Below are 21,416 nucleotides of genomic sequence, written 5' to 3'. Positions count from 1 at the left end.
ACCTTTATGGATCTTGGGTATTGATTGGATTTATCTGGCTCAGGCTAGGGACCAGTGGAGGGCTCTTGTGAACACGGTAATGAACCTTCGGGTTCCATAAAATGCTGGGAAATTCTTTAGTAGCTCCAGATTTGGCTGCTCCTCCAGAAAGGCTCAGCTCCATGAGTAAGTAAGTAAGTTAGTTACCTTTATCTTTACCTTCTGGCTCTCTATAGGGGAATATTCATTTTTTAAACTCTGGTTAGGGATTTCTACTCTGCTTAACTACGTATTGCTACGTGTTGCAGTAATTTGTATTTCTCAGCATGTGTCCTATAAAATCACTCAATGTTAACTTCATTCTTCTTGAAAAGCTAATAATAGTAGGCAAAGGATATTTCCCTTTTATGGAACTATGGGGTTCAGTACAGTTTTTACCTGCAACCACCCGACTGGTCCCAGTCCTGATCCAAATTAATCCGGTGCAAACCTGTTTCTTTACGATCCATTTTAATAATTATAAAATCACTCACCGTTCACAGAAATGTAGAATTGCTTCTTGTTTCTTTTGTTTTACATATTTGTGAAAGTTGGCCCTCACTGTGAGGAGACATGCAAATTAGAGTGTTTTAAAAGCGCTCGGGATATTATTTGGATGGTGAAGGAGGGTCATATAGTTAGTTAGTTAATTAGTTATTGGAGAGGGTGGGTTTCCGCATGCACTTAGACCTGTATTGGTCCATTGTGCTTCCATCTTATGATTTCTACCAGTCTCTATATCCTACCGGTACTGGTGCTTACCATCAGTCCCGCCCAGCCAGCGAGACCGGCTCTACTAGCTGAGAGGTATCTATAATGCTTCCCCCATCTACCAGAGGTATTAGAGACTGCTGTTGGGCGGGAAACGTCCGTAATTTGGCTCAGTGACATCCTTTGGAGATATGAGGTTCTTTTACGTGACGTAAAGCTACGACCATGGCTTAAAGTCCCTCCCGGAGGACTTGTTCCCTGAATTTTTCCGCCCTTAAAAATTCGACGACCTCCGTCGGGTATTTGAACCCGCGTACTACGAGTCATGAGGTGGGAACGTTACCTCTAGACTACGGAGGCCGCTCGAGGGTCATGTAACTCCGAGACGTAAGTTTATTGCTATAGGATAGCAGCGTCGAGCTTCTTGCAGCTCTGGGGTTTTGTCTTAGTGATGCAAAAGCCAAGGAAGACCTTACGACGTCTGCTTTTTTGTATGATATAGAGAACCATTTCTGTATATGACTTCCACTAACAACGATTCTCTTAAATTTACCGGATGAGACTGAATCGGTTGGTCTGTCAATAACACTTTAAACAAATTCGAGAGGTGCTTTGTTCGAATCTCGACTGGAACACCAGATATCCTGAGTTAAATTTGTGATGGACAAAGTGGCGCTGGGGTAGGTTTTCCCCGAGTATTTCGGTTTACGCCTGCCAATCCTCATTCCATCAAATTCTCCATAAGCATTATCACCAGTACAGGTACAATAGGACATATGGAAGCCAACGTGCCGAGGGGACCTAATATGGATTCCACCTTACATTATATGAAATCTTAACTATTGTAATCTACTGTAATGTATTGTAAACAATTTTAAGTATTGTAACTTTATTCTCTTATTGTAATCAGCCAATGTACAGTAACTGACTTGTCATATATCATGTAACAATGATCTATAGAGACGAAATAAATAAAAAATAAATAGAACCATAAGGGACCAGCGCGTTGACTTACTGTATGCTCGTGCCCACGCACGCGCAGACACACATTTGCTTACAAGACATACTCGCAGGACATTGGCCCAACAGAAGTAGATTGTGAAGAATGCCGCAGAAGTTCTTATTTACTTAAGACACATTGGTCGTGACATATAACTGAAGTTGTGTAATTAGTTGCAGCAAACTGGAATACAGTATGAAGAATGCCGTCTTCTGGGATGTGGCGCCGTGTAGATTTGTATAAACCGACGTTTCGGAGGAACCTATAGCCTCTATCTTCAGGGTAGCAGAAAAAGAAGAAAAGCCGCGAGCGAGGAACCAGCGTGAGCAGGTGGCTGTAGACGTCGGTTTACATAAGATCTACACGGCGCCACATCACAGAAGACGGCATTCTTCATAGTCACCGCCGTGAAAACCTCATGTAATGCAGTAATTCTTTTCTTTCTCTCTTTCCTTAAGAGAGAGACATCTGGCGGAATAGGTCATCAAGCTGGGCGTATCCCTCCATTTTATCTCTTATACCAGTTGACCGCCTGACTCCAAATTTTATATAAAGGCCGTGGGCAGTGGAGCCCACTCCCACTCCATACTTTTTTAATTTCCTACAGTCGGCAATAACGGCATGGAGGATGCGCGAAATCGCGAGGTGGGAGTAACACTCGTGCCAGTTATTCAGGGTCCTGTCATGATGTGCAGTAATAATTAGAGATTCGTACAGTAAGATGTAGGCTTTTGTGAGTTCTCCTAGGAATCCCTTGTTAGTTGCGTAACATAATTAGGATATTTTTAAAATTGGAACTAGTTTTTACTACAGTGGCAGTTAATTCCTCTTCATCTGTAGATCATAACGTGTGATCTTTCATTTTGTCTTTTAAGATTTCTATGCTTCTTTCGAATTGTGTGTTGAATTACGAGTATAATGATTCCGTAAAGTACATTCAGAATGCACAGTCCTGATATCTACCTGGAATCGATGAAGATGCTGTTACTCTAGCTTCAGCTGGTATTTTTGAACGTTCAGAAAAACGCTTAGTAAGAATTTATGAATAGACACGTAGTATGCATATAATTGTACCAACTCTCTTATCGTAATCCACAACTTTCTTGTCTTACCAGCGTATGTTCGAAAATCAGAACGTGTAGAAGTGTTATTGGGTTTTCGGACTGGTCCAGTGATTGAGGCTAGCTCTTTCTAAGGGACGCAACAGAATAGGTTTTTTCCTTCACCCGAGGACGGAAACAGATCCAGTTTCCGAAACGTCGTGTTTTTCTTAGTTATCTTAAAAACCAGGACGATGGATAAAGTCCGAAAACCCAATATCTCTGTGTGTTATACACCATCGTCAGAATTCTATAGTAACTACGTGTACAAGTGTGTCGTGCAAAGATCTGTATATTTCTCGCTGCTCGAAATTCGCAGCGGTTCACAAGTGATCACTCTGAAAATAACAAGATTGCATATGTATATGGTGTACACTTAACACTTAACGGTCGCTTTCCGAAGAGAGTATATAAATGACATGCCATTGTCAGTGCTCTTCACATTATCCATAAGAAAGAAACTATGTCGGTTTCTTCTCCTCTTTTCGCACTACATCTTTGACCGTAAATCACAATACGAGTATACATTTGGATTACTCTAAGAAACAGGCACATTTCTTTGTCAACAAATTTCAGATGTAAGGACACTTCATCCAGGAGGCGTGCAGAATGACTATAGCCTATTACTGGAGAAAGAAACTATATTACAGATGCCGAAAAAGAAATAAATGAAGTAGGCGAATGAAACGATGTCACTAAGAGATGTGAGATACCGAGGAACTACATGACTGTTGTTTCTAGCAGTGACTGGAGCACTAGGAACAAGGAAAGTACGTAAATGCAATAAGATCCCCTATAAACCGATCCCGATGGTTTTGCATTAAACAATTATCAGAGGGGAATGGAATGTATATTTCAAATGTGAAGAAAACAAGAATGTCTGGGAAGAACCAATCACCTGCTTTCCTTTGATACTACTCGGACCATACAGAAAAGGACACCTCCAGCAATTCTTCGTTGCCGCAGGAACGTCTTTAATTATTTGTTACCTAGCAACTATGGGGGGAGAGACGGTCAGACCCACAGACTCTCCTTTGATAAGACACCGACCTCATAGAAGACGACGTGTCCAATAGTTATTTAATTGCTGGGTGTATTCGTTGCCGCGGGACGCGAGCCTTGGAACGATACGTGGGAGAGTATACATACAGACGTGCTGGTGGGAGCCGGTCACGGTAGCCGAGCGGTCTAAGGCATGCACAGTCTTCGCTCGCTCGGAAGCCGGGATCGTGGGTTCGAATTCCACTCAGGGCATGGATGTTTGTGTGCGTTTTTCTGTGTTTGTCTACAGGTAGAGGCCTTGCGACGAGCTGATCACTCGCCCAAGGAGTCCTACCGCACGTGTAAGATCTAGTAAACCGAACTGAAACGGAGAGTTTCATGGAGGTAGGCCTAGGCCCACTGGGGGCTGTAGTGCCAAGGGGGAAAAAAAATACTGGTGGGAGTAATTAATTAAGTACGCCGCTGAGATGAGCGAAGTTTCCATGTTACACCTACTAAGTTTCATAAATATTGGTCCAGGCCCATGATTTATTTAAACCGTCTTGCAGTGCATACACTCATTTATCTCCTTATCTCCCTCGCACTACATGTTTCGGCATAACAATGCCATCTTCAGGTGCTTACTTATCCACGCCAAACCAGTTCATTGCATGCCTTGTTCTCATATTAAAATAATAAAAATATGTATCTATCATATACATATACATATACTCGTACATTGTCAAACGTTAAAAATATTAAAATTGTTCAGGATACCACATCGCTACGTCGCCCCTCACTACGCCAGTCACGCTCATTCTCCTCTGTTGGAGCACTCCTTCACACGCAGTCACAGGAGCAAGACATAACAAAAGCACAACACACACAAGACAGTGAAGGAGTGCTCCAACAGAGGAGAATGAGCGTGACTGGCGTAGTGAGGGGCGACGTAGCGATGTGGTATCCTGAACAATTTTAATATTTTTAACGTTTGACAATGTATATGATAGATACATATTTTTATTATTTTAATATGAGAACAAGGCATGCAATGAACTGGTTTGGCGTGGATAAGTAAGCACCTGAAGATGGCATTGTTATGCCGAAACATGTAGTGCGAGGGAGATAAGGAGATAAATGAGTGTATGCACTGCAAGACGGTTTAAATAAATCATGGACTTAAATCAGTGCAACAGGACGCTAAAATATAACATTGGTCCGGGCATTCAAAAGTTGGTAGGGGGGATGCACAAATACGCAAATCGCGTAAGCTTACTTTAGGAAAGCAGGCGGATAAAACAGATGGAAAATGTAGACGGTGTAAATTCATTAGAAAAGCAGTTAACTTTAGCATAAGGCAAATTAACTGAAATTGCTGGGAAGCATATCGAGTAATCTACAGAGAGAGACTTTTATGGGACACAGAAACAAGTATGCCGAATGGCATGCAGTTAAAGAAAATAAAAGTGTTCATTACTGCTCCAGAAACTGATGAGCAGACAGATGGAATATTTTGCCCATCCATATTCAGCGGAAACGGAGGAGGAAAGAGGAAAACTTGAAGGTGCTAGATAGTATTTGAGGTTGGTTGTGAAGAGGTGATGGGATAGGTTATGAGGTGAAGAAATTGGAAATCTCTGGAGGCAGATCCATTACCAACGCAATGTTAGAGGAAGAAGGAAATGTGTTGATTGTGAGGTTAAAAAGTTGATAAAACAGATTTTTCTTTCATCACAAATACCAGAAGAATGGAAAACAATAAGTTCAGGTTTTGGGAAGTTTTGTATAATTATTGCCTGGTATGAGGCACTTATGTCGTGATATAAAAAGTATCCATCATTTTTGTTTAAATATTAATTAAACTTTTAATGTAGTGACAGATTTGAGTAAAACTTCCCAATGTAAAATTTCATGAAAGTCCATTTAGTGATTCTTGGGTTTCATGTGTACAGACTGACGGACGAAGTGATTTTAATAGACGGTCTGCGTGGTTCCAGATGCTCCCAAAAAGGGCTGTTTGTTGCATATCTCTCACTGAAATTTGGAGCTTTTTTTTTTTTTGTGGATTTTTCCCAAAAGAGGGATATATCTACTGTAACTTTAACATTGATGCCCATTTTATATTTTGAAAGTTAATGCTGCAGCCATATTTCTACTGTGGTTGATAAAACTACCAATTTGTTCACCCTCCAGTAACATAATCATCAGGCCAAATTTAATAATGATTTCCTCATTGGTTGATGTTTTATTATTGGTACACAGAGTTGCAGGCATTTAATAAATGTTCTTTCCCCTAATCCCCATTAGAAATGAACTCAGGCTCCAAAGTGAGAGAATTGTGAATTGTATTTGAGACATTCGGCAACTTACTAAATAAAGCAGGGGATTTTAAATTTCTTTCAAAGAAAATCCTCTGCCATATTGTCTGCTCCTTGCTGAAAATAACCCACAGAGTTGGTAACCCCTGTTGAGTGAGGTGTGCAGTGGTGAATGTTGGTGGTATGCAGTAAGTTTGGTATCCCTGTAGCTAGGCTGCAGCACTAGTCAGCATTATTGATTGATTCAGGTACTCCCTTCCAGCAGTCTCTGTTGCTCCTCCCCATTCACACTTCCCCCTGTACAGTCTGCCTTGCAGTCTGCTTCCTCCCCAAGTAGGTCATAAAACGAACGATTTACACAGCAGCAGGTCATCACCACCATCACACCTCAGGTGTTTTAAAATTTTATCAGGTTTGAGAGGAAAATTCTGTTCTTAGAATATTTTGTGGTTCTCTGAAGTTTCAAATCCATCAAGGAACATGGACATATTCAAAGAGGCATATCGTCATTTGGGTTAGAATTAGGTAATGTGACGTGATTATTTCATATTTCAATTGCAGTGATTAGCTTATTATAGGGATGTCGTCTTTAGTTACAGTGTTATGTTCACATGCAAAATTATGGTAAAAATATAATTAATCTTCACTTACATTTCTTATTATGGAATAGTACACTTCATTTTAGTTATTGGCCTTCAGATGGTTCATATTACTTTTGATCATATATCCAGTTGTAAAATAATAAAAAGCACCACATTTTCTTCTGGTGATGTTTTATTTGCAACTTACTGAACACTGGAAGCGGTTGAGAGGGAAGGAATATGAAGGCATAGATTGAGAGTTGCAGTATGACTGAAATGATGTAGTTGATGTGTTTCCTTCTTTTTTATATTAACAGCTACCACTGACTGCATGAATTCTTGAGTTATTATTTCAGCATGTGAAAGTTTATTATAGAAGACTTTGACTTTAATTTATTTGCTTTATTAAAATGGAAAAGCAATTGTAATCAATTCTGTTCATTTTAACACATATCCTCTAGATGCCCCAGTTTTGTCAGTTTCACTTTAGGCTGTTAGATTCAATATAACATTAGGCTGAAATGTAATTACCCAGACTGACATCAACAGGGTTAAATTAGATAAGCCTGTTATTCCTAAGAAAAGTTAAAACTGTTGGGAAACTCTTCATGTATGTGGTACTTGTTGCAGACAAGCAGTCCATACTGGTCACGGGATGACATCTATATTGATGATGACGGGAACCTGGAGGGTTCAGGTGGAGGTCAGCGGGAGGTGAAGGATGACCTGGAGTCCAGTGGGTCAGGGTTTGGTCCTGACGATGAAGATGCAGAATCTGGTTCAGGTGGTGAGTCTACATTCTAGGCATGGACTGTTGTCTTGCCTGCACAGTAGCCCACATGCATGTTATGTGTTCCTAGCCTATATCTCAAGTGTTGGGGAGCAGAACAGAGTTCTTTATAATTTCAACGTAATTTGATGTTTGGGTAGGTGATATAGTTCATCAGTGTCCAAATATGAACATTAGTCACGTCAGGCAGTTCTAGGACAGAAGTGAATGCGTGATACCGTGGCAGGTAAAGAGACTGTTCGTGCATGTCAACAGTAAGTGTTAGATTAGCATCTATGAGGACAGCACAGAGTGTGGAAGATTTCAGAGTGAAGAAATTCCAGTGAATAATTTCAAAGTTTATAATTGATTGCAAAAATTGCCAATGGAACTTCTGAAGATATTTTTGTAGTACGTGGTGAGCAAATGATGTTTGATCCAAGGTTGCTGACACTCAAAAGTAATGTCACAGGTTCAAGGACGATGGTGAATTGTAGGAAGATTACATTGAGTAAGAGATAGATGCAGCAGGACATTGGACATGAAATTGCAGTGAAAGTCAATTTTGGGCAGTAGTTGCCACACCATCCCTAATAGGGATCCGGAGATGTATGCCATACCAAGAACGCTGATGTAGGGACATTGCAGTAAGCACATGAGGATCAGTGGCAAGCTTAGTGTTTAGCTTTTTTAAGTTAGGACTTGAACGCATTCACCAAATTCCACTGTATCCCACTTAAGAGAGTCTGCCACATAGTAAAATAGGCAAAAATGTTAGTGTATGATCAGTTAGTTCCAGTTGGTGCAAATTACACAGAGTGCCACAGCGCATCATAAACAGGGGTGGGGAAAGTGTGACCTGCAGGCTGGATGCAATCTACAAAAAGTCAGTCCTGCCCAAGGTGATGTGATAGTGTTAATAAAATACCGTTTTTTTTTGTAATTGTTTACTTTCTTGTAGATGGGGCAAGGAACATATTGTAATCACAGTAAGTAAATATTCATATAACCAGAAATTGAGATGTTGACATGGTTGTAATTAGTTTTGTTTATTGTAATTGATTTGGGCCCACTCCAGATTTAATTTAATACACTCAATGTATATGCATAACGGTCTTGTGTGTGCAACATCTTGATAGCTTGTTGATTAGAACACCACTTATTCCATGTTTCTATATATTCACTTGGGGCCCACATCATTAGGTATATATGGCGATTCATAGAAATTGCTCCACTGTTCTCAGTATCTTCTGCCTCGCCAGACTTGTAAGGTCTAAAAGTATGTTCTGTGTGGTGTTGTAGTTGGTTGAGGCACTATGCGGTAGCATAGTTGGTTGGGGCATTATGCTACAAGCTGGAAAGTCGCAGGTTCAAGTCCTGATGAGGTCTTTGGATTTTTTTCAATTGACCTAATCTTTCCAGCAGCACTATGGCCCAGGGGTCGACTCAGCCTCTAACAGAAATGAGTACCTAGAATATTCTTGGGGAAAGGGCAGCCAGCGTGTAGAGCTGACAACCTTGCCACCATCTATGAGCCACTTGTCTAGAAAAATGTGGGAACCTCATCATCTATGGGCTTCCACGGCCTGTTGCAGGGATACCTTTACTTTGGATTTTTCAATTGACCTAATGCTTCCAGCCGCACTATGGCCCTGAGGCCGACTCAGCCAGTAACAGAAATGAGTGGGGCAAAGGGCGTCAGGCTCATAAGACTGACAATCTCACCGCCATCTGTGAGCCAGTTATCTGGAAAATGTGGGAACCTCGACGTCTCACAACCCTCTATTACAGGGATAGTTTTACCTGTTTTGTCAAGTTGGAATCTTGTTCAGATAATTTTAAGTACTTTAAAAATGTTAAACTGATGTGTTGTGTGTTCTTCTGTTACCTTCTTCTCATATTCTTTGATTTCATGCACTGTGGTGACTGGCAGTCAAGCACGCACACTTAATTGTCACCATTCTGGCAGAGTTCATAATATGGGTGCTTTGTGGAAAACCATAGCCCGTGCAGCTTTTCTTATCTCAAGTGTTTCTTATTGCTCCTCATAACTAACGCGTAGTATTTTTTTCATGTATGCCTGTTTGGCATTCTGTCCAGTTTATCATGAAAATTTTTTTTTCCTCTCCATGTTTATTCATAATTTCCCCATAGGTGTGCCCAGTCTTTCATGAAGGTGACTTACATATTGAAGTTTCTCAATGGTTCCACTGGTTTGGCTTGTATAGTCATGAGGGAACCCTTAATCATCAAGATAGCTTCTGTACCATATACCACAATTCTGTCCTGACCTCTGGAATAATTTCCACACTCCAGCTGGTTTAATCCCTTCAGTGAACCCTTTGAAATATAAAACGCTCTGGTGCTTGTCTGTAAAGAGTGTGATAGCCATGGTAGTATTTTTCCATGACTGTACATTACCTTTCCAGTTCCAGTGGTTCTAGCAACAACAACCCAGTTTTCTACCAAGTCCTATTAACAACAACATCAATATCTGTAATTGTCTTCATTCATTTCCACTGCCCTTTGATCAGTATTTCTCTTGGACAAATTGTTCCCATGAACAAGACTTTCCAGCAGCACCTTGCTGTAACATTCAAACCTTTGGAAGTTCATTACTACGCACAGTGTTTGTGAATGTTTACCCTTTACCAGTATGTGATGTACTCCAATCATACATTCATGTTGTACGTCCTGTTGTTAGCCCTGAAGTGCAAACACATTGTTCTGCATCACACACACTATACACAGTATTCAGTTTTGATAACAAGCCATTTCCAATATCTTAAGATATTCTAATACACTCCACATTGTCATGTAACATGATGCCTGAAAGCCGGAAAAGCAGATCCAGAGTGGACGTCATTGCTAGGCAAAGACTGGGTAAACGGGTCCCTGCTGCAACGAATGTGTAAGCAACAGTGAAGTATTGTTGTGCTATAAAGATGGAAACGGTGTTTTATGTGGGTCTGCCCCAACACAACATAACAAGGATCTGAGGCCAGCTGAGATGATAAATGAGGGAGTCTTAAGTCAGCAGTCTAAGATAATTGAGAAGAGATGGCAAGACTGTGTGTGCTGTAGTTACAGGAAACGACTAGTGAAGATTCAGAAGATTTAGCTTATCATAGTGATTTGTGGTGTTGAAATCAGCAATGGTGTTATAATTACTTGTAATTAAAAGTTGTGTGTTTGTGGCAGTCCTTGTTCAATCCCAGAGCGGGTGGTGTGGGATTTGTGGTCTACAAAGTGTCACTGGGGCAGGTTTTCTTCCATTGCTTTGGTTTTGCCTGCAAGTTCTTATTCTATTGACTGCTCCACACTCATCACCATCTATAATCTGGGGATGGTACAATAGTCTAAGTAGTGGCTGACATGCCAGGTGGACTCAGTCTCACCTAACCCCAAGTAATAATAAAAAAAAAAACTTGGAGTGGGAGACAAGAAATGCATATAGAAGTTTGCAGAGAAAACTCTTAGTAAGTGGCCAATAGGAAGACCAAGAAGGAGATGGGAGATGAATGTTACTGGCTTTTGTTCGTGTCCAGCAGTGTGATCTGGTATTGTACCTTAAAGCTCTGCTACCAGTGAGCAGGGTTGGTAGTGCGCTGTCTTGTATAGGAACACAGCATGCTCTGTCGCAATGTGTATTGCACTGCTTTAGTTGGAATGCTTCCTTGTACGGATCACCTTATATGTATTGTTGCCCATATTTTTCTTTTACTTCCCTTTTTCCCCTCACATTTTTATTTTGGTATGCATGGTGGCAGAAGTGTGTGTACGTCATTATTTTTTTGTGATTGAGCAGGTTTATGTATCACTAATGTTCTGGACATTTATTCAGGGTGTAACTGAGTCAAATCTTGGTTAGTTATTTATTTGTGGTTTAGTTAACAGTGCTATCAGAGCTCACACTGTATCCTTTCAAATAATAGGATGATTAGTTAATTAATTGGAAAAGATGTGGATAGAAGAAGTCATGGTCTCATGTGAGATACAGTCCTGGTATTTGCTTGGAGGGGTTGATGAAAACCACAGAAATCCTTAGTTATGATAACTGGTCTCCTGACCAAGGTTGGAGCCTGGGTCATTTTGAATACAAAGCCAAAGATTCAGTGTCTTTGCCAGGTTATAAGTCATTCTGTCCAAGGGCTTTTGTGTGTCTTCAGTCTCTCCAAGCAAGTGCCAGGAAGAAAGTTATCCTTGTAACAAGCCGTGGAGGCCCATAGGGTTGTGAGACGTTGAAGCTCCCACATTTTCTACAGTCTGCTCACAGATGGCGGTAAGGTTGTCAGTCTTATGCACCAGCTGCACTTTACCCCCAGGAAGATTCCTGGTATTCATATATGTTAGAGGCTGAGTTAATCCACAGGGTCATAATGCAGCTGGAAGGATGAGGCCAGTTGAAAATGCAATTACTTCATTGGGAATTGAACCTGTGACCTTCCAGCTTGTAGCATAGTGCCTCAACAAACTACACTAGTATTTAGAATAGATCATGACTACCTTCTTCCAAGTCACTGCTTAGCATTAATGATCTTTATAACAGCTGCACTTGAAATAGCATAACAACATAACGACTATCATTATATCCTTTGGTTTAGGGGTGTTCATTGTAGTCATATCACCCCATTGAGTTGTTCTGACAGCAGTTGCTTGTTGACAGATGAAATTGTGGGTCATAATATATAATATATCTCTGCAGGCCTTGCGATGAGCTGATCGCGCGCGCGCGCACACACATATATATATCTGTGAGATGTTGTATGCTTTATATTCCTCCTGTCATACTGTTATTTTTGTCTCTTGGCAAGAATGGAAGTACAGAAATGAACAGAAACTTAATTTTTGATATTTGATAATGTTCATATGCTCAAGTTCATTGTCAAATATCCTGCTAGACATCATTTATGACTTCAGATACACCACTAGAGGATAATGATTTCTAGTCTGTGCCACCGCAAATTGGGATGTCATTGAATGAGGTCTTTAAAAATACAGAAGCTACATAAATCTTGTTCCCCCATACTGTATATTGTTTCATTATGTTTTGGTCAGTGTTGGGAAATATATTCTAGTTCACTGTGGATGAGATAATTGAAACCAGTGGTAAGTAGATTTATAGCTATGGCCTGAATGCACAAAGATTTAATGAACACATAAGGTGCAAAAAGCAGGTTAAGGGTGTAATAATTTTGCTTTCTGAAGTTAACAATTTCTTTAAACTTACAGTCGGTATTGCTGCTGTAAAAGTATCTGTGTGAAGCCTACTGTGAGATAGATTTAAGTAGCTAAAAGATACAAATTATATGTCTTTTGTAGATCTTGGTAGAATTTCATGAATTTAGTTGTAATCCAAAGTGAAAATAAAGTTGTTACTGTGCCTGTGTTCAAAGGCATGAAGATGAAACTCCACACATTCTTAACCTTGGTGATCTGAAGGTGAGTGTCAGTTGTACATTCTGGCTGATTTCCACAGGAAAGAATGCCTGGAATATATTAATTATAATCACCCTGCTTGTCCGTCTAAAACTATGCAGGCCCTGTTACTCAGTTTTAGGTTTCACCATGGAATTTCCAGGGATTCAGCAGGTTTAATTACAATAACCAATGGAAAAGTAATTTTACTTTTAAATTCCAATTTCAAATGCTGTTTTTTCCCTTTTGTTGTTATTTTTATATCGCTGCTACTGAGTTTTACAACTTAGGTATCTTCTTGTTCTTCTTATATTTCCACTTAGAGCATAAGGCTTCCATGAAACACTTTCACTTCAGTTTCTTAATCTTATACAATTGTTGGACTCCTTGGATGGGGGATCAGCCGGTAGCAAGGCTGCTACCTAGTGCAAACACAGAATAAACGCCAACAGACATCAATGCTTTGAGTGGGATTTGAACCCATGATCCCAGTGTTCAAGCAGGTGAAGGCATTTCATGCCTTAGACTGTGTGGCCACTGTGCTCAACCAACTCAGGCATTTTATCTGTTTCTTAAACTTGCCATTGAAAGAAAGGAAGCATTCTGAATGTTGATGTCACTCATTATGGTCTCTTGGATTGTGACATCACGTCATCTTATAGGTGTATCCTTTCAGAGGAACATGCTGCCACCATTGAGATAACCCTATCCTCACCAAGGACACAGCAGCTACTTCCTCCTGAGATCACTCACCTTTGCATGACCCTAAAAAGAACTTTTCTGGTTCCCTGTTTGCCAGTTATTCCTATTGATCAGACAAACTCTGTATCTTGGCCACCCTCCCATTCTACACTGTTATCACCATCCATGACATTCTGCCCATATAACTTACCACATTGGTAGCCTACTTCAACCACAAAGTTGGAGGCAGCACATTTTTCTGAAACATTACTATTCACTCACAAGATTACATGGTGTCATGCCCGCCATTGTGGAAGTCTCGTATCTCAGTATTGATGTCACAGTTTTGTCATCTTCCACTCGGGACATAATGAAAAGTTCAGATGCGTAGCCTAAAATGAAACTTTCACAGTATTGTAATAAGTTTAAGTGGGTGTGGGATATGTGGTTCAGCGTTGTTCATTTTCATGAGATAGGAATTTTGCTCTTCACCACTACATCCAGACTGGCTCTGGTGTCCCTTTATTTTGCTGTTAATGGGCACTGGAATCATAAGGCCCAAGAGCAGAACTGGCTACTCACCTACATCTAGTACCATGGTTAAGAAAAATACTTGGAGCTTTACCTCTGTTCCCACACGTTTTCATCATATGGTGCATAGACACATATATTTACTTATGGACTGTTTAGAAACCAGCCTACTGTACTTCATGTGGGGAGCTGGGATAGCCCAGTCAGTATAGCGACTAGCTATGGGATGGACGATTGAGGGATCGGAGTTCAAGTTCTGGTAGGGTAAAAAATTTTCTGTTCTCCATGCCGGCCAGACTGGGCTCTGGGGTTCACCCAACCTCCTATCCAATGGGTACCAGGGGCTCTTTCTCCAAGGCTAAAGCGGCCGGGACGTGAAGCTGACCACTCACCTCCAGCTAGTGCTGAGGTCAAAAAAAATGTGTATCTATACATCCACTCCCACTTATGCCTTTATGGTACGTTTTACTGTAGTTTATGTTTTGCTTATATCTGTGCTACTTGTGCTTCAGTATGGTGTCCTGTCACTGTTCTTCTGTGGTCAGAAAGCATTTTAGAAATTACCGTTTAACCCTTTAAAGACTGAATTCCTTCAAAATCATATATAAGAATTTAGTTTTTACCTCACAGGAAACACATTACATCTCCACTACAAAGACCATTGCTGTTTATGTAAATATTTGATGTTTACTGTGAGAACCAATTGAAACACACAAAGACACTCTGTGAGCAGAATGAACAGATTTATTATGTTAAAGAAAGTGGTATATATAGTGTCCACTGAGTTTTAAAGTGTTACCTAACAGAACAGTTCAGAACCAATCAATGCCCATGGAACATGAGCCTGAGTCAGTCATGAATATGGACTCCAATCATATATATATATATATGCGTGTGTGTGTGTAACTGTTCTGTAAGTTCCATGCAATGGACCTAATAGGAGACATCAGACAATATGACATTTACCCTTTTATTCTTGCCATTCTCTGTGGCGGCCATTTGCCTGTTTTGTGGTAGAGTTCTTAGATTGACCCAGATCCTCATTCCCAGTCTGTTTTTAATCACTTGGGTAAACTTTAAGTTCCTAATTTAAGTGTTACATATTATTCATATAGACTTAGCTGTGTCATATTTTGAGATTGACAAGGAAAGCAACCATATCTGGGTAACAAAGGGGCGCTTATGCTTGTCTGAAATGATGAACTTTGAAAGAAGTCATGTGGGGAAGTGAAGGTAAGCAGTTAGCTGCTTTTCCTGGCTGCTTGTACCTCCGAGAAAAGATACCCTAGGATAGGTGCATTTCCTTGAGCTGTTCTTGACATTGTTGTTGGCTCTGTCTTGATGCACCTTAACACCTTACGCATCATCAGGTCATAAAAACATAACCCAATTTCAAAAGTGCTTAATGTGATGCATTCTATGTTACATAACATTGTATAAGGTTTGTTATAATTGTTCAGGAATAATTTTAGTTGTATTGAATGGTTTTATTTTAGTTACCAGTAACTGATTTTGTCTGTGAACAGTGGTTTGATATTAATTAAACTGATAGTCAGCACAACAGAAATTATCAGGAGTTACATACAACTTTCAAAGATACATGTGCATGTACATTATAAGAATTTGTAAGTTGTTTGGGTGAGGGGTGGTCATCTGTAGTAATGATTTTCCAGAGAATTGCTTGTGTTCTCAGATATCACACACATACCATAAACCGAGGGGACATTATGTCACATTAAAATTTTTTTTTTGCCCTCATCTTCAACAACCAAAAAGTAATTAATTGTTTACAATATTATATTTAAGCATCCTGTTGCATTCTACACGATAAATGATACAAATTCCATCCTAAGTGCAAACAATATATATTTATATGTCTTTGATCTTGTTCTTTCTACACTACATGTTTCGGCCTCTATCGGCCATCATCAGGTGTATACTCTTAACGTTGCTGCCACACTGAACCCAGTCTAAAACTTAACATTTAAAAACACAATGTCACGTTCTTCGTATTATCAACATCTACATTGTTGATATGTGTCTGGCATGTAGATTATGTTGCACACGTCAAACCCGATATTCTTGTAGTAGCACTCTAAAAATCTTTAGTTATGATGTTTTTAAAATCTTTTAAAATTTTCTCTAAATTTTAAATTTAAAATTCTTAGGGTTACTCGCCCTATGTCTAAGTGCTGGAGCGGCTAGTTCTTGTTTTCACACTGTACAGGTGTTATTTAATGTAGTCTTCTTGTGTGAATGCCGCTGCTTGTCTGTACTACGTGTGCTGTCTGCTGTATTGTGTGCACATCGAGTTTAAAGATGGCAAAGAGTCACTTCATATGTTGGGGTGATTTTGGACTGTACTCATATACATTTTTCTCAATGAAAAAGCTGCAGTAAATGTTACTGTACAATGTAATCCAAAAGGACTGATGACTTTGTGATACAAAGGTAGCAAATGGACAAATTGTGAGGTTTCACTTAATATTTGCTTAGATTTTACATAGAGAAGAGTGTATATATTAAGCATGTGACTAATTCTCAACATCCCCCCCCAAGTTCTGGAACATTGTATAAAACCTTCATGAGTTCTCAATAATCTGGTGGGGTTTTGTCCTTGGTAGATCTTTCACTGGTGCTCATAGTCACTGACATCACATTAAAGTTGGCATTACTTTCATCAACTGCAGATGATTCTTCCTGGGAACAACTCACAAAAGAATGGCACAGTCCAGCTTTTACCTAGTATAAATCTGAAATAGGTGAAGCCAACTCAGCACTAGAGTTCTAATGTAGATTCAAAACTCTCGAATTATGGAAGACAGTTGTCACTTCCTTGATACAGAATGCTTACTTTGTCATCTGTACTACCTTCAAGTTCATTGACTTCTCTTTCCCTGGATTCTGTGGTGCTGAGGCCCTTGGAATGTCCCCAAGGCACTTTTCCTGTATCAGAAGCTGGCTTGAGTGTCAGTGAGGCTTGTATGAAGTTCTTTGCTGCAGTAATTTCATATTTTATGTGATCCTTGTGATTATTCTCAGTTCCTTTGTCATCAACTAGATTGTTGTTATTGGAGTTCCATATATTTTATGCTGGAACTTTGCCAAGTTCAGTCTCCAGATAAGCGGAGAATTGATGAGAACATCGCCAACCGCAGCTGGTGACCATGTGGTATCCTGGGCATATCTGTGTCTTAATATAGCACAGTGATGACTGATGAATAAGTTTGCCATTCTAGTATCAAGAACATTTCTTTTGAAACAATTCATATCATGACCTGTATGATCAGAATACATGCGAGAATGGGACAAAAGGCTCCCACTGATTGCCTTTTTTCTTTATTTCTTTCTTTCTTTTCTTTTCTTTTCTTTTCTTTTCTTTTCTTTTTTTTGCATTCTCAGTGAAAGTAGTATAACAGTAATCAGGTTATATTATTTTTGGACAAGTATTCAGCTCACACTGTGTTGTATTCATTTTCTCCCATTTCAATGTTTAGATTGGTTCCAGTGACTTAGGTGAAAGTGTAGAGGTCTTCAAACATGACAGTTCGAATGATTTTCTTAAACTGATATTACAGAAAATGAGTGCATAAGAGAGATACTTCTGCAGTTACTGTGTTTCTGGACATTACCGATTGCCCTTTTTATATTTAAAACACAACGTTTTGGAGACTGGATTCTATATCCACACTACCTCTGTTGATTGTGTCCAACTGAACAGGTTTCACTTGAAAGCGAAGACAAAATCCAGGATCCGAAACATTGTGTTTTAAATAACAACAGGAGAATGGATGACATCCAGAAACACAGCAGTTGTATTAATATACCATCTTGAAAAACTTCTAGAGATATATCTCTTGCTTCAGTAGGGGGCATTTTGAATCAGGTACATAATACAGAAATTGAACCATATGTAGATAATAAATCCACTGGCATTAAAGACCCATATTTCAAAATGTGTAAGTGGCACACATTCACCCAGCAGGCACAAAGTCACTTCAGTATATGGTGTCTCATGTATGTATATATGTATGAATGTATGTATGTGCATACTCATATAACAACAACAATAACAATAATTTCTTGTTTCAGTTATAGATGCAGTTCCAACACCTAAGCTGCCAATAATAGAGACACCCATCAAAAAAATTGAAGAGGTAAAATTACTGTTTTATATTCTGAAAGTTAGGGCCACAACATAACCTCACAGTTAAATTTAGAGTTTAGAAGCCAGGTGCATTAGTCATTTTGGAAACACAGTAGTTTATATACATATACATACAGTAGTTGTAAAAAAGACAGTATTAGTGCCTTTTATTTAACAGTGCCTGATATACAGCAAGAACACATTTTTTTTAGAGGCATTAATTTAAAAGTACAGCATTAGAAGGGTCAGAGAATTCTGTTCTGCCATTCACCAAAATGCAGTAACACCGACTTCACCTACCTTGAGCACATTATGTGCAGATGTTGATAACATCGTGTTTGTTTGTACAGAATTACAAACATGAGCCATTTGGGCAGGATGTAGCAAATTGAACATAATTTGGCATAATGACAGGCCAGTCTGATAACATTAGGGAGGCAAGATGAGCAACCAGGTAACAGGATTGTAACTGCACTTATTAATTGTTTTACAAATTCAAGAAGTTTTTCTTTGCCAAGTTATATTGTATGTGAGATCAGATTTATAATCACAGATGATCCAGAAACAAAGTATTAATCTCACTGATATATCTCAGGCAGTACGAAGAAAAGTGAGCTGAAGATTACATTATGTACAGTCATAGCCCAAGCTGTTCATAGTGTAAATAAATATGGATTAGGCTAGAGTTTTGTACTGCTTTTATTTGTTACCTATAAGGCAAAACTCTTGTGCTGGGTGTAACTTCTATCCTGTTTCCATCTCTGAAACTCCCTAATCTCAGTGAAATGATATTTGCACTACCAAGTTAGGACAAATCGTGTTAGGTTAGCCATGCCAGCTACCACTGCAGGATGTTTGCCCAACTAGCAAAGCTGTTGTCTGGAGAGGCAGCAGAGGTTATTGTAGTTTATTATAGTTTAATACAGCTGGAATATGATATGCAATTTAGTGGCTAGGTACCACCATGTCAGAGGAACCTACTGACTCCATCTTCAAGTAGAAGATCAAGGCAGCAGGTTCCTCCTAAACATTGGTACTTGATCTACCAAACTAGATATCGCATCCCAGAAGAGCATAATCTTCATATTCATTACCATGAGAACATCTAGTTACACATTATCTATTTTTTTCTCAAAAACAAATGTCAACCAAAGACTCAGATATTCAAGATTTAGAGTGTTAACAAGCTGGGGTAATTTGTGCTTCTAGCACATTAATTAAAAAAGATCAAATCTGTAGCCAGGTCAGTTGATTGTGAGTCATGACAAAGTACAATCTCACACAGCACTTTCATAAAACAGTTTTTGATACTCATGCTGGAACATTTACAGCTGTTTTCAAGGCAGACAGGCCATGTACTGATGATGGTTCATTTAGAGCTGATGTACACATGCATTTAATAATAAAGAGTGCATTGTGAAGTGCTGAAAGGTCCACATGTCACATGATTTGACCTTGTCTGATTTTGTGTTCCCAGAAGTGATAATCCCCATGAAATTATCTCATTTTGTGTTACCTGAAGATATTCAAAGCGAAATAATAACAGTATTCAGTAATACTGAAAGACATTTGGAATATGCTGTAATGTTCCAGAAATGGCAGATATTGGAATGTATTTATGAAGTCAGAAGGCAAATAGTGCTTTGTAGATAATCGCATGCATGAAAGTTTACTGATCCAGTAAGCTGGACAACATTTTATGCTCTTGTGAAACAGTCTGGCAAAGTTTTGCTTGTTTTTATGAAATTGTCATCATATTTTAGTGGGCCCTTAATTTTTGTTTTAAGAGATAATTAAAACATGTGGCATGCATAAATGGCTGGGTGACTTGAACAAAGAGACCACTTGGGGGACCTAGATATAGGTAAAAGGGATGACATTAAAATGTATATTAAAGAAATATAATGAAGAGCTATGAACTTCATTGAAATGACACAAAGTGTAATGTATTGGTGCAATTTTATCATGATGGTAATGAAATTCCAGGTTCCATAACTGTGAATTTCTTTTATCAGCTGAATATCAGCTGTTTAGCCTCTATATGAACATGGTTGGTTACCTGGCTTCTTTGTATTCAGTCAGGAACTTGGTGAATTGGGAGCCAGGATAGCGTAGTTGGTATAACGACTGGCTGGGGGTCGGAGTTTGAGTCATGGTAGGGTGAAGAATTTTCTCTTCTTCATGTCGTCCAGACCAGCTCTGGGGCCCACCCAGTCCCCTATCCAGTGGGTACCAGGGACTCTTTCCTTGGGGTAAAGAGGCTGGGGCAAGAAGATGACCACTCACGTCATGCTAGTGTTGAAGTCAAGAAAATGTGGATCTCTACATCCACTTCCCCATACACCTTCATGGCATAGTGCTGAATTAGTTAAGTACAGGGACAACTTTACCCTTTGTTTTACTTGGTGAATTGGTGAGTCAGTTATTAATTCAGGTCTGTGATATGTGAGATGTCTTGATAGTGGTCATTTTTGTTCTCTCATAAATCTGAATATGGGTTTCAGGAACCAGGTCTTTGCCAGAATTGAAAAGATGCAACCCAAACCATGTTGCATGCAGTTCCCTCATATATTCTCTTTACTCATTTGCATCCTCAGTGCTTCCAGTTGTTCAAGATAATATTATTCCTCATTGATCCTCACATTCATTTTGTGCAATTCTTTGGTTTCTTCTTGATGTCATAATCAAACTGGATACATGTCATATATATAGAACTATCAGGTTTCCTAAAAGAATTTGCATTGGACTATATGTACATTTGCCAGCGGCCATACCATGTTGAATACAGAGGTTCTCATCCGATAACCGAAGTTAAACAACATTGGGCGTGGTTTGTACATGGATGGGGGACCGCTTGGAAACACCATGTGCTGTTGGCATTTCTCCATTTAGCCGGTCACGGTAGCCAAGCGGTCTAAGGCATGCACTGTCTTCGCTCTCTCGGAAGCCGGGTGGGTTCGAATCCCACTCAGGGCATGGATGTTTGTGTGCGTTTTTCTGTGTTTGTCTACAGGTAGAGGCCTTGCAACGAGCTGATATCACTCGCCCAAGGAGTCCTACCGAATGTGTAAGATCTAGTAAACCGAAGTGAAATGGAGAGTTTCATGGAGGTAGGCCTAGGCCCAAATTGGGGCTGTAGCGCCACAGAAAAAAAATACGTA

At 39.5% G+C, this 21,416-nt stretch overlaps 1 protein-coding gene and 1 pseudogene across 2 annotated transcripts in view; both read left to right on the top strand.

Annotated features, from left to right (window-relative positions):
• Window positions 1-21,416, top strand: part of LOC111874354 (syndecan) — a 41,206-nt gene that overhangs the window by 9,970 nt on the left and 9,820 nt on the right. Inside the window, exons 2-3 of one of the 2 annotated variants that reach the window (XM_023869795.2) lie at window positions 7,340-7,493; window positions 18,201-18,265. In XM_023869795.2, coding sequence (XP_023725563.1) covers window positions 7,340-7,493; window positions 18,201-18,265 — 219 coding nt within the window. Of the gene's footprint in view, window positions 1-7,339; window positions 7,497-18,200; window positions 18,266-21,416 lie in introns of both variants that reach the window. The other variant, XM_023869794.2, reaches the window with a different exon arrangement.
• LOC111874371 lies at window positions 21,016-21,134 on the top strand (annotated as a pseudogene).

Source organism: Cryptotermes secundus, unplaced genomic scaffold (genome assembly GCF_002891405.2).
Source record: "Cryptotermes secundus unplaced genomic scaffold, Csec_1.0 scaffold49, whole genome shotgun sequence".
NCBI classification, from domain to species: Eukaryota; Metazoa; Arthropoda; class Insecta; order Blattodea; family Kalotermitidae; genus Cryptotermes; species Cryptotermes secundus.
The sequence above is the reverse complement of the archived record's forward strand: the minus strand, read 5'-3'. Positions and strand labels throughout refer to the sequence as shown.